General features: G+C 53.7%; 1 protein-coding gene across 1 annotated transcript in view; it reads right to left on the bottom strand.

The window, feature by feature from the left end:
* The window catches only part of SIGLEC15 (sialic acid binding Ig like lectin 15), a 15,721-nt gene extending 4,252 nt beyond the window's left edge, over positions 1 to 11,469 (bottom strand). The window contains exon 1 of the mRNA XM_045296044.1: positions 11,418 to 11,469. Coding sequence (XP_045151979.1) covers positions 11,418 to 11,469 — 52 coding nt within the window. The remainder of the gene's footprint in view (positions 1 to 11,417) is intronic.
* Positions 11,470 to 14,365: the final 2,896 nt, after the last annotated feature.

The raw sequence follows: 14,365 nt of genomic DNA, 5'->3' as shown, positions 1-14,365 counted from the left end.
CCAGCGCTGCGCCGGCGCGCCTGCGGGCGGGCGGAGAGCGGTGGGGGCGTCAGCCCGCCCCTCTGGGGACCCTGAGACACCCCACTGCCCCTGGGGGCGCCTGGGCGGGGACGGGTCTGGACACTCACCCTGGACACTCACCCAGGACTCTGGCGTCAGGCAACACCCTCGGCCAGGACCTCCCCCCCGCCCCCCCGCATCTCAGGAAGCGCCCTCCCCTCCCAACCCCCCACTTCTCTGTCTATTTGCCTCCTTCAGGGCTGCCCTAAAACCCACCTGCAGTCCCAAACTCTTCCCTATAGCTTTCTCCAACAAAAACTGCCCTGCTTTGGAAAACCTTGCTGTCCTATGGGTACAAGAGGGCCCCAAGACACCCCCCCCCCACACACACACACACGCACACCATATCGGCGGGGATAATTATAAAACACTTACTGTGCACCTCTGTGTTGAGCGAGCTCCCAGTAGTACCTCTCTTAGTCTTCTCCAATGACCCTACAAGTAAGCACAGTTATCCCCCCTGGTTACCCATCAGTAACAGGAGCCCCGGGGCCCTGGCGGGTACCTTGAAGTTGGAGGCCTTCTGCTCTTAAAGAGGTTCGGTCCGGAAATGCACAGGGGCCGTGGTAGCGTGCACTACAGGGTGGCTGTGAGTCGGAATAGACTCGGAGGAGAGTGAGTTTGTTTGGAGCCGTTACTAATCGGAGCACAAAGATGTTCATTCTGAGGCCACACAGCTAGGATGAGGGAGGCAAGGCCAAGGTCCACGTTTGGGCACACTAGAGCACTGGAAGGAGGCTGTTTCAGAGGGAAAACAGCTGCAGGGGGGACAGCATGGTCGAAGCTCTTGTGGGTGAGTTGATGGCCAAGACTGGTGGCTCCAGAGTCCAGGACAGCTCCTAAGCTGTGAGCGGGTTACACGCTGGGCTGTTTGTCAACCCACAGCGGCAGTTGTACTGGCCCCAGAGGGTGGCTGAGAGTCAGAAGCAGCTTGGTAGCAGTGAGTTTGGGTGGCTTTTGAAGATGTGAGCTGAAATACGATTAGGTCAAGGTCTGAGGCTGACTCTGCCTCCAGCCAGCAGCGGGGCGCAGGCACGCCCATGTTGTCCCACATGTGTACTGGTTTCTGGAAAAAGTGAGCTGGCTGCGTGGGTGTCAGTGCTGGGCTCAGGGATAGTGGCTCCCGAGGGAGCAGAAGCCAGCTTGGCCTGCCCAGCCCTTGACAAGGGACTGCAGCTTCTTGAAGGGAATCGTAACAGTACCCAACCAAGCCACACCCACTGCCATCAAGTCCCTGCCCACTCATAGGTACCCAATAGGTTCAGGGCAGAACTGCCCCTGTGGGGTTCCAAGGCTGTAACTTAAGGGGGTAGAAAACTTCATCTTTCTCCTGAAGACTGGCTGGTGGTTTCGAACGGCTGACCTTGTGGTGAACAGCCCAACCACGAGCTAGTCTTTGCAATGTGCACAGTTCTCTCTCACATACCACTACAGGTGGGGTGGGCATTGGGAGAAAGTCTAGTCCAATTCATGTCTGAGGCAGGAACCTCTCAGTCCACTGCCGGCAGGTCATACCCAGGGAGCTCCTCCGGCCCAGGGACAAGCTACAGGTCAGGGCATCCTGCTGCCACCTGACTGCCACTGCTCTTTGGAGGGGCCCATGCTCCTGCCACACCGCAGCCTCCCACCAGGACCGTCCTGACTCAGTGGGCTCCCCAGTGTGCTGTGCAGGTGGTCCAGGGTGGCTTCAGGTGGGGCCCCAGCTGTGCTGGACCGGCCCGGTGCCTTCCTGGCTCAGGTGCTGGGCACACTTCAGAAGCAACATCACCCTTGGGGCTGACAGTCAAGTCAAACGGCATTTTTATTGTTCCTTTAAAACACCATCTGCTTGGAAGCCAAATCTCTCTTATTCTTGACAAATGGAATCAGGCCTTTCTGAACTCTCATGGAGGACCCGAGGAGCTCTGGATTAGGTGTTGTTGGGCTGCGAACTGCAAGGCCAGCAGTTCAAAACTACCAGCTGCTCCTCGGGAGAAAGAGGAGGCTTTCTGCTCCTGTAAAAATTACAGTCCCTGAAATCTACCCTGTCCTGTCCAGTCCCTTTGAGTCAGATAGCAGGGCATTTCTCCTTGTTAAGAATGTTAATTAATAGCCATTTCTCCTTGTTAAGAATGTTAATAGCCTAGGGACTTAGTTGTAAAACTGAGAAACCCTGCATGGAGTTTTTCTGACTCCATCCGGACTTCTAGTGGTATACAGCACCCCCACCCCCTCGTCCCCATCTTGGGGCCCAGTCCTACCTCCATTTCCTTGCCACTTCCCTCCTCTGTGGCTGCAACCTCATTTGATCTCCTGCATCTTGCTGACCTTACATGCCAGGCAGTGATTCCCCACTGACTGTGTGCAAACCTGTGTTCATCAAACACTGATCCCACATGCCCCCAGCTCTGCACCAGGCCCTGGGCTGGAAAGAGGACCCCCTTATCAGCCCCTTGGGGCTCACTACTCAAAGTGGGAGATAGATATGCTAATTCATAATTACACAACAGCCTGCCAGGTGAGCTCCAGGTGGGGGACACAAACAATGTTCCTTCTGTGTGAACACAAGCCTGTGTTCAATCTCCAGCTCCCTCCTATTTCCCTCATGTCTCCAAGGGGTTCCTTTACCTGGGAAGCTCCCCGCGAGCCCTGAGCCTGGGCCTGGTGCCCCTCTTGCAGGCTCTCAGGCCAAACTGGCTGTCATTGAGTCTATTCTGACCCATGGTGACCTAATAGACAGAGCAGAACTGTCCCCGTGGCTTCCTGGGCCTGGAGCGCTTTACGGGAGGAGAAAGCCTCATCTTTTTCCTGAGGAGCGGCTGGTGGCTTTGACTTGGGTGTTAGCAGCCCAACATGTAACCCACGATGCCACCAGGGCTCCTTCGTCATCCTTGTCATCCCCAGGATGTGCAGATCCAGCCACCCATCGATCACTTTCATGTTGTAGGACAGCGATGACTCTGAAAGTTCTGTCACAGCATCCCAGGTGTCAGAGAGCCTCCAGACGAAGATACAGTAAGAAGAAAAGTCTGGCAACCTTCCTTTAAAACCCAGACCACGGAAACCCCATGGAGCACAACGACACAGTCAGACCTGCTGGCTTGCTGGAAGCACAGCATCAGGAGGGGTCGATATCCCAAGGAGGAGGTCCCTTTGCCTAGAAAGTCTTAAGCCCACCTCAACAGTTAGGGAAACCCCGTTCTTTCTGTCGTAGGTTCTTGAGTCCCTCCCTAATAGCTGCAGATCATCCTCCGCCTGCCCCCCGCCCCCTGCCTCCCGCCCCTGACCAGCTTCTCCCCTGGGATTCTGACGCGGAGTCAGAATCAACTCGATGGCAGTGAGTTTTTGAGAGAGAATGAATGACATAGGACCAGGCAACACTGTATTCCTTAATATAAGGTTTCCTGGAGTTGGAGCTGATTTGGTGGTAGCGAAAAGCCATGTGGACAAGACCATGGAGGCGTGGACACCATCAGGGAGGAGCAGGGCATGATGGGGTAAGGAGGCCAGGGAACATGGTGCTGGGGAGATGGTGGGAGTCGGTCCTCATCGAAGATGCATGACAACCCCCTGAGTGCCAGCAATAGCTCTTTGGGAGAAGGGGGAATTCAGGTTCAGAGAGCTATGCCATGGACAAGGTCATTTACTGAAGCAGCGGCAGGAGGCTTGGCCAGGCAGCTGCCTCCTTTGGTCTTGTTCTACCTGAGCCCTTATGCTAATCAGCTGAGGCGGTGCACGTAATGATTTGCTTGACGAGGCTGGAGGGGCAAGTCTACTAGGTGCCTTACAAGGAGGACCGGGTGACCCATTTCCTAAGAGACAGCCACTAAAGACCCATTTCTACTCGGACACACATGGCATCCCCCTGAACTGGAGTAGACTTCCTGGCAGCTTGTTTTTATTAGGACCCTGAGCAGAGAACCTAGTCAGGTAGTGTTTAAAGTTGCTAAGGCACTGGCACGTGGTGACCCAGGGATAGGAAATGAATGGTTGTGTGTTGAGAAGCACCATTGAGTAGATTTTAAGCGATGGAGACTCCGTGGGACTTTGGCCAGCGCCGTGGGACTTCCTCTGCTATTATCTGTATGGAAGCAGCTAGTCGGGTCCTTCTCCTGCAGAGAGGCTGGTACTGTAGACGTTTCCACTTTCTGACCGTTCGGGGAAGACTTCACCTGGAATGCGATCACCTGTGTGCAGAGTGGGAGTGGGAGGGTGTGCTAACCAGTGATGGAGAAGGGCTGTGGGCCTGTAGGTGCAGGTGGTACAGTAGGGTGGGAAGACGTTGGACCCTGTTAGTCACATCTGAAGCTCAACTTGAGATCTTAGATCATGTGAACTGCTGTGCTCTACTCTTTGCCCCTGGCTCACGGGAAAACCATTCGTTTGTTCTGTCAATAGATGTCTATTGAAATGTCTACCTTGTACTACCCAGCTGTACCACGGGACAGAGATATGGGTATCTGTTTTGGTAAAGGGAACCAAGAAAAAAATTTCAAACAGTTTTGTCTGGCATACATGAGATCACCGTGAGTTGGAAATGGTTCGAAGGTAACTCACAACATTGCCCAGCCCGGTGCTTGCCACATCATAATTGATCTTGAATCAAACAGAGAACAGAAAGGCAAGTGATCTCTACTGATGGGAGAGGGAGTGGAGGAGCTGGGGAAGGTGAGAAGCTGCGGGTGGTGGTGGTGATCTGCAGAGACGAGATGGGGATTGGAGACAGAGGAGTTACCATCTCAGCAGCTTTGCAGGAAGAATGGGGTTTCCCTAGCCCCTGAGGTACATTTAAGACTTTGTAGGCCTTGCATTGCGTAAATATCCTGCACAAGATCTCTTTAAAAATAGTTTCATAAGCATCCAATCTCACATCACACAATTCAATAGTTCCACGTATCAAGAAGAGTCATGCAATCACAAGAGCCCTGGGAGGTGTTGGGAAGCCAGGATGTTACTTTGAGGACTGAGGTGCATCCGACCCAAGCCGTAGTACTTTCCATTGCGTCCCATGCATGGGAAAGTTGGACACTGAATAGGGGAGAGCAAAGAACAGTCGATGCTTTTGCATTGTGGTGCTGGAGACCAGGGGACCGCCCAAAGGACCAAGCAGACAGACGTGAGGTGAGCACCTCGCCTCCCTGGCCTTGCACCCTGGCTGGCTGAGCGTCTGCCTCACCCCACCACGGCCCCCACAGGCTCACCAATGTGCCGTCTCAGAGGGAATGTGCCGGGGAAACGGCGATGCTCACGTTGCACAGATTTGCTGGGGACAAATGCTACCTCATAAAGGAGGGCCTGAAGGCACACATGGAAAAGGAGTTCTTTGGATTGTCGGAAAGCCAAAAAACAGAAAACAAAAAACGCTGGCCATAGACAAAATAATAAAGGGCTGAGCTGCTTTCTCTGGTCGCCGGGCTCACCGTCATCGCACCGACAGACTGCTCGTAGCTCAGGGAGCAGAAGGGACAGGAGCAGGGGTGGATGGACTTGAAGAATCACTTCCCACCCCGACAAGAGCTGCTCCAGCCACCGGTCCCACAGCGTCTCCCTTGCACGAGGACATCACGAGCAGGCTGGGGCCCTTTAGAATAACGTGTACAAACAAAACCTAAGTCCCATCTGGTAAGTCGAGGAAGGAAAGCCAATCCAGTGCCAGAGATTTGATTTTTATAACGTTTGCATCCTCTTTCCCGTGATAAACACATTCCTTTTTTACTGCCTAAAAGAAGAAGAAACCTATCCGTCTTGGAAGAAGTACAGCTAGAAGGCTCCTTCGAGGCCAGGATGTTGAAATGTCATCTCGTACTTTGGACGTGTCAGGAGAGACCAGACCTGGGATGTGGACATCACGCTTAGTAAAGTCGAGTAGAAGAGAAAAAGAGGGGGACCCTCCCCAAGGTGGATGGGCACAGTGGCTGTGACTGTGGGTTCGAATAAGAACAACTGTGAGGCTGGCACCGGACTGGGCGGTGTTCTGTTCTGCTGCACCGGCGTCTCTAGGAGCCGGCACCTCGCAGCAGCAACAGGAAGAAGCACAAGGACGTCCTCCTCCGGAGACTGGCCCCTCCTGATGCTCTGTCCAGCGGGGTCCACAGGCTTGGCTTTGGCTGACGTTTGGAAGCAGATTGCCAGGCGTCTCTTCTACAACACCTCGTCTGGAAGCTCTGCTGAGACCACCCAGGGGGAGCTTGCTGGTATTTGAAATACCCGCCGCAGAACTTCCACGTTCATAGCCACCCACCAGCTGCCGCATTAAGGAAAGGGGATAGATGGATGGACTTGGCGATGCTGGGGATTGTGAGGATGACATCGGACCAGGCAGCATTTTGTGCTGTTGTACGTGAGGTGTCAGGATTGGCTTGGTGGTAGCTAGAGGTGACCAGGCAGAAGGGAAGTGGATCACAGCGGACCACCATGCGTCTGTCAGTTTATCATATTGTGGTGGTGAGTGTGCTGCCCTGTGGCTAGATGGTATGCCACCAGGATTTTCAAAACCAGCAGAGGGATCCGTGGTGTTTGAGTAAAGCTTCCAGACTAAGACAGACTGTGACGCAGGAGAACGTGACCCACTCTTGACCTTCTTAGCAAAACCAGTGGAGCGTTGTCTGATGCAGTGCCAGAAGATGACCCCCTCAGGCTGAAGGGCATTCAACATGCCACTGGGCACAAGCTGGTGCTTCAGAGTAGAGCTGATCTTAATGAGGTGGACGGAATCAAGCTTTCTTGACCTTCATTTGCCAATGAGACTCAACTCAAAATGAGGATGATCAGCTATGAACGTCCATTAAGAACTGGAACGTGGAATGTATGAAGTATGAGTCTGGGAAAATTGAGAGTCAGAAATGAACTGGAACTCGTGAAGATCCATATCCGAGGCATGAGTGGGCTGAAATGGACAACCACATGGTGTACTGTGCTAGGAGGGACAAGCTGAAGAGGAATGCCATCAAATTCATAGTAAAAAACCAAAAAACATTTCAAGATCGATCGATTTTAGAAACAGAAATAAAAGCCTGTTGTTGCTTACTGTTGTGTGCTGCCCTCAAGCCAGCCCCTAACTGATGGGGACCCCCTGGGAGTGGACAAAGCGCTGCTCAGGCCTCTACCATCCCCAGGCGTGGCTGCCGATTGGACACTTGTGTTGTGTCATGCCTTCTGGCCTAGGAGGCTCATCTTGCAACATGATGTTGGATGAGCTGATGTTGTGATCCATACAGGTTTCCTAGGTTGATTTTAAAAGTATAAAGGTGATAATGAGGGCAACAAATGTATAGATGTGCTTTACACAATTTATCTATGTATTGTGATGAATTGTATGAGCCCCAATAAATTGATTAATGAAAAAAAAAAAAGAACTGAAGAAGAAAAAAAAAAGTATAAAGGTGAGTCAAAAGTACTGCTACCGGGGTCCCAGTTCTCTTTCTCTACAAACACACACACACACACACACACACACACACACACACACGGGTTTATTCAAACAAAACCCGTTTGCCACGTCTCTGCGATCAGTGGGTGGCTGCAGACACTGAGGCTTGTCCTAGTCTTGTCAGGTCCAATCCAAACAGCGGATGTGCCGGCTGTGCTGTTCCAGGCAGAGAGGCAGCTCAGAAGGTTATGGCAACATTTTTTTGGATTCCAAAGGGATCATCTTGATGGATTTTCTCCGAGGACACAGGGCAACCATGGGGACTTCTGGAAACTGCCCTGGTGGGAACATGGCCCGGACCGCTGCAGGGAGGAAGTGCTTTTCCTCAGCGACGAGCCCGCTCCTTCTTCAACAGCAAGTGCTGTCTGATGAGGACCGCTTTGGGAAACCTTACCACATCCACCTGCAGAGCCGACCTTGCCCTCTCAGACTTCTTTCTGTGCCCCAGATGCAAAGGGACTTCACCTTGAATCCCTCGAAGCTGCCAAAAGGGCCAGTTAGATACGGTGCAAACTGAAGCGCGAAGAATTCTTTGGGGAGGAGGGTTAACACAAGCCAAACCAAACCAGACCAGACCAGACCAAACCACACCAAACCAAACCAAACGCAGTGCTGTCCGAGTCCCTCCCGACTCAGGGCCACCCTGCCCGAGAGAACACCACGGCTCCGAGGGCTTCTGCGCCTGCAGACTTTTACAGGCGGCTTCATCCTTCTCTCAGCACAGCTGACAGGTCAGCGGCCCATTGCTTCACCCACTGTGCCACCAGGACTCCTTTGGGGAAGGGCTAGACAGATGGACACACTGCCTTCAGAAGGGTATAGATCTAGATGGAGGATATGTCAAGAAATAACAGCTTCCCGTCCTGATGTTTTGTCGAATGAAGGCTTCTATGCTTCCGTAGCGATATCTTCGTTCCTTATCTCTGTAGATCTTCAGGCCTTTCTTCCTAGTTCAGCTTAGCCTCGAAGCTCAACAGAAACCCATCCGGCATCATATCCTCATGCAAGCCTCCACCGACAGGCAGTGGGTGGCTTTGCATGCGTGTATTGGCTGGGAATCAAACCTGCGTCTCCCACGTGGAAGTCGAGAATTCAACCACTGAGTCATCCTTGCCCCCAGAGGATTTCAGGTGCTCATGAGGAGTGCCTAACTACCCTGTGTGTCACACCTGTGCCTCGATGGTCCCACACAGCCATTTGCCAGACTCTCCATATAAGCCCCAGGTGCCTTCACCCTTCAATGTGTTCTAACAAAAATTAGGGGTTGGCACCAGGAGGGAGAGGCTGGGACAGATATCTCTCCTGCTTCTCCTTTGGCAAAGGGGTGCCCCAGACCCCACCCTCAGAGATGCTCCCCGAACAATGACTGTGACCTGCAGCTCCTACATTAGCTCCCGCAGCCCTCCCAAGGGTCTCACAGTGTGGAGTCAAGCTAAGGGGGGCTGGGGTGGGGTGTGTGTGTGTGCGTGTGCGTGTGTGTAGATTCTACCTATGTGAAACCCCAGCCAGTAACAACTCTTTGGAGCACAGTTCTACTCTGACACACTTGTTGTCGCCAGGAGACATCAGACAACACAACTGGCTGGTCTAGACCCGTGTTCCCCCCTCTGTTTCAGGGCCTTGGGTCAGCCCCAGGGCGATGCTGTGCTGACATCTGTGGGCGGGCCGTCCATGGCTCTGCCTTCCCCTGGGTCCTCTTGACACCTAGCTGGAGCATTTGTGGGTTTACTTTTGGCTCTTGAACATAGGGCTCCTTCTTCATCTCCATCTTTTTGTCATTGATGGGCTCGCCACAGCAGATGGACCACAAATTGAACGGAAGCACCACAGGGCCTTGCCTTTCCCAGAGCTGTGGGCTGTGCTGAGCACCAGGGACATGGCGTCTTACCTGCTCAAGCTGAGAATCCCTCCAGCCTCGCCCTAGGGTGGCACTGACGACTCCCAGTTATGGGGCTGGGAGAAGTCAAGCAACCTACCAGGCGCCACACAGCTAGTAAATGGCTGAGCCAGGACTCCACCCTCGGGCCCTTAACTGCTCTCCTGTCTGCCATCGCTGTTCTGGGCTGGACCACCACCTCTAGCCCCCAGGGTCTGACTGGGAGCCACTCCGAGTCTCCTCAGGTTCGGTCAGGTTAGGAGGAGACAGTAAGCCCTGGGCCAGTGGTGTGCCGTGGGGTGAGGTCTAGGCCAGCCAGTTGCGTTACCTGGGTTCTGACTCCTGGGGAACCCCACCCCATGTGTCGGGGTATCACTGTGCTCCGGAGGGGTTCAAACGGCTGAGATTTTGGAGGAACAAATGGGTAGACATCCCTGGGTCAACTCAAACCTTTTGTTTCTCAGCTGAAGTTATTTGCCAGGAGCACCACCCGGGAACCCCAGAGTCACACACAGCCAGGTTCAAATCTCATTTCCACCCGGACCGCTCACTTAATCTCCCTGCCCTTCAGGGTCCTCACCTGTGAGAGGGGGATCTCATACACCTGCGAGGTCAGCGTGAGTTCCCCAACTCCAAGCTCCTGCCATCCAGTCGATCCTCACTCAGGGACTCAGCAACGAGGAAGCAGCCGCCACTGCCTCCTTGTGCTGAACGTTCCAGAGGAAGGAAGCCCCAACTCACCCCACGGAGACCCAGCAGGACAAAGCAGAGCTAGCCTGGTGGGTTTCAGAGGCTGCATGGGAGCTGCAACCACCCCAGCCCCACCCCAAACCAAACTCACTGCCACTGAGTGGCTGCCGACACGTAGGCTCCCCACAGGACAGGGTAGACGTGCCCTGTGAGGTTCTGAGATTGTATCTCTTCACAGCAGAAAGCTGTCCTCCCAAAGAGTGGCTGGTGGTTTGGTGGTTTCAAACTGTGGATTGGTGGCCGCCCAGCTGGTAACCACTATGCCACCAGGGATGAGACCAGAGGGGCTCATCTCTCTCCCTCAGAGTGGCTGGTGGGTTCAGCCCCACTGGTACGTAGCTCACTGTTCCACCAGGGCTCCTGGAAGGAAGAAGCGGAACGTGCGGGTGTTTACAGTCCAGTGTGCAGACTGGACCCCATGCAACATGGGCTTGGAGCTGGGGACACAATGGTGTCTGCCACATTCCATTGAGGCACATGGTGGCCAGTGTCATGGTGGCTGAGCTGGTTATGAGAGGGGCTCCCGGCTGGCGATGAGGGAAGGCCCGGGGCTGGAAAGATCACTGCTGTCCATCCCAGTCCCCCTCAACTGTGCGTCTGCATCACCCCAGAGGAGGGTTGAAAATGCAGATTCCCGGGGCCCACTGTCTGCTATGTTCTGATTCTGCAGTCTGGGGTGAAGCCCAAAAACCTGCATGTTAACAAATGCCCCCTCCCCTGGGATTCTGATGGAGATGGCCATGACCATCTTTGGAGAGACAGTGTTCCGGGGGACATTTCAATTCATGGGGTTAAGTGACCGATCACCTTGTGACTTAAGACTGTCACAAAGAGTTCCCATTCTTGCCTCGGGGCTCCTCCTGGGAGAGCAGGGTGCCCTCTATCCCTACATGAAATTGCGCCCTCCCTTGCCCCCAATCATCCCCTAAAGTCATGTACTGCTCCCACCCTTGCTCACCCAAACCCAGAGCCCTCCGGTGTCAGTAACATCTGATCTTTGTTCAGATTTGTACCATTCAAGGCATCTTCCTGTTCACAGTCCTCCTGGGTTCCCACAGCAATGAGCTCGGCTATGGGACATGTGGCTGAGGGAGAGACCAGGGGCTGCCTATAGCCACCTGGGAACCCAAAGCAAACCCTGAACTTGAATGTGTGGCTCCCGGGGCCCCAGCCTCCCCAAGCCCAGCTCTTCCTCCTCTTCAGTCCTGGAGGCTCCGGATAAACTCAAGCTGTCTCAGCTCAAGGGCACAAGACCGTGCCCAAGACTTGCTACGTTTTTCTTCTCCTCCAGCATGGGCCAGAGGACATGGTGGGGGAACTCACCCATTGGGATGATGCAGGCCAGACAGGCCAGGAGTCGGATGGGTCCTTTCATGCTGCCTGGGCATCCGGGGTCCCCAGGACACCCCCACACCTGGCCATACAACCCGTGAGAGTCTCCTTGGCGTGGGTGTTGGGGAAGAAAGGTGGGAGGGGGCGGGCAGTGTGCCCAGGTCTACAGGCCTCACGGGGCTCTGAGGAGCTGGAGACTCTGGGGAGAGGCAGCCAGGCGGCCAGAGGTCTGATCGGACAAGACCCGTGGGACTTAGTCATATGGAAAACCGAGAGGGGAACCACTCAGATGATTTTCCAGGACAGGAAAAAGGGAAGTAAGAGGGAGGCTGCAGAATCCTGTCCTGAGGCCACGGGAGATCAGCGTTGTTCGTATCTGCAGACGGCCTTCATTTCCGTCCAGTCTTACTCCCTCCCTCCCTCCCTCCCTGCCTGCCTGCCTGCCAGCCATCCTTTCCTTCATGTTTGCGTGCGACAGGATCACTTTCCTCTGTCTCCACCTCCTTCTTCAGCCCCTTCTGGAGAAGCATTTTGGCAAGGTGGGGAAAGAGCCTGAGAACGAGAGTTACGCCGACGTGATACTTCATTGAGGGAGGCTGTGGAAAGGTTGCAGCTTCTGCTTCCAGGGATTCGCCCCACCTAGACTGTGCTCAGATCCTCGGGCAGCGTTTGCTGCGGGGAAACCAACAGAAGGCGCCCCCCATCAGATGCTGGCTGGTAGATTCGGACTCAGGGGCCCCACGTGCTTCAGTGTACAACTGGTACCGAGGGGTTTCCATGGCGGGGACCTTTCAGAACCACATGGCCACGTCTTTCTCCCACGGCAGGTCTGGGTGGTTGGTGGCCAAGTGCTCACCCATTTGCACCACCCAAGGGGCTCCGGAGCACAGGAGGGGCGTGCCTTTAAAGGAGGGTCCTCTTGATGCCGCTGTTTTGCCATCATGCGTGGTAGAGGGTCAGTGAATGAGAGGAAGATCCCCCAGTGAGACAGAGTCACTCAGTGGCGTCAACAAGGGATGCATGCTACAATGATTGCGAGGGAGGCGGGCCTGGGAATGTGTCCGTCTGTCGTACGTGGTGTGGCTGTGAGCTGGAACCAGCCCAACAGCACATTCCCCATGCTGCACAGAGTCTGAGGTGGTGGATAATTGTCCCTTAAATGTGGTCATCGATGACAATGTTTAAGGACCAAGGAGCATCAACTATAAATAGTAAAACTGTTAAGTATTGTATCATTCGAGACAAGCAAGTTAAAATGTTCGGAACATCCAAAGGCCAGAGGGAAATCATCTGCTAAGAGGGCAGAGCAGGCAAGGGGCTGGCAGGGGCCAGTTATTCCTATGGAGTAGCGGGAGGGGGGTGGGTGGGAGGGGACCTCCCCTGGCTCTTACATTAGTTAAGGCCAAGGCTAATCCAGTGTCTCTTTTTGCATTCGATGAGCCTCTGCTGTAGCCGACATGCCCCCTACTACCCCAAAGCCCCAGAGACAATGGTTCAAAGCCAACAGGGGGTGACTTCTCTCTCATGTGCCCACCCCTGAGGGAAGCTGTTTGCTTTGGCAGGCAGCCCTGCTTCGCCAGGACCGGCAGGGACTCCAGCTCCCTCGCAGTGTTGCTTGATACCGCAGGGCCTCTCCCCGCAACCCCACCTGGGCAAAACTTCGCCTCACTAACTTTGGACATGTTCTTAGTGGAGAACAGTCTCCCGAGAAGGACATCAAGCTTGGTAAGGTAAAGGGGCAGCAGAGAAGAGGAAGACTCAACACGAGGATGGCGCAGGACGTGGCCGTATTTCACTCTGCTGCACACGGGGTCTCTCTCTAGGAGCCGGAACCGGTGCCAGGGCACCTAACTACAGTAGCCACTTTGGGAAAAGAAAGGAATGGATTCTGATGGGCAGCATCCACAGGCTGCTGGTCTACCTTCAGAAAACAACGTTGGAGAATAATAACCTATTTCACAAAATCTAAGTTGTCAGTGGGGGGAAGACGGGACTCTCAGCCCCCAGGAAGAGCTACAGTCTGGGAAACCCACAGGGGAAGTTCTACTCGCCTTTCAGGGTCGCGGTGAGTTCGAATTGATTCCATGGGAGTGATTGGAGATTCCTATTGCTAATTAGGAGAGGCCACTGATTTCAGAAATGTTAAACTATGGAAACTGTGCCTTTTAGAAGCGACGATCTTTGACCAAGATGTGAAGGTCACTCAAGGGAGAAAGGACAGTGGCTTCAGCAAATGGGATTGGAGTGATTCGATGTCTGTGCTCAACCAAATGACTCTGGCCTGTAATTCACACCTCACACCAAAAACGAACTCAAAGTGTTTCACAAACCTAGGTGCAAAAAGTAGGCTGACGAACTGTCTGGAGGCATGGGGAAAAGTGTCTGTGTGACACTGGGCTAAAGCCACAAACCCATTGTCACCAAGTCAATTCTCACTCTTCACAACCTAATGGACAGAGCAGAACTGCCCCTGGGCATTTCTGAGGCTGCCCATTTTTATGAGCGCTCACAGTCTCACCTTTCTCCGGCCGAGTGGCTGGGGAGGGTTGAACTGCTGACCTTGTGGTTAGCAGCCCAACCTGTAACCTATTTGTTTAAGATATCACTGCACCCCGCTGCCATGGAGCTGGTTCTGGCTCATTTAGAACGTCTGTGGGGTGGAGAGGGTGCACATCTTCACTGGAGCAGTCTCACCTTTCTCCCTCTGAGAGGCTGGTGGTTTTGAACTCACGGTGAGGTAACACTCCCATGCTTACCTGACGGCACCACTAGGGTTGCTTAAGAGTTTATTGCATGCAATTCTATTTATTTATTTAAATAAAAGATCATTTTATTGGGGCCTCTTTTTTCTTTTTAATCAGTTTGTTGGGGGCTCATACAACCCTTATCACAATCCATACATACATCAATTGTGTAAAGCACATTTGTACATTCATTGC

Source organism: Echinops telfairi, unplaced genomic scaffold (genome assembly GCF_000313985.2).
Source record: "Echinops telfairi isolate 266 unplaced genomic scaffold, ASM31398v2 ScPeMD7_7400;HRSCAF=8409, whole genome shotgun sequence".
Classification (NCBI taxonomy): domain Eukaryota; kingdom Metazoa; phylum Chordata; class Mammalia; order Afrosoricida; family Tenrecidae; genus Echinops; species Echinops telfairi.
Note: the sequence above shows the minus strand (reverse complement) of the source record. Positions and strands in the feature narration are given on the sequence as shown.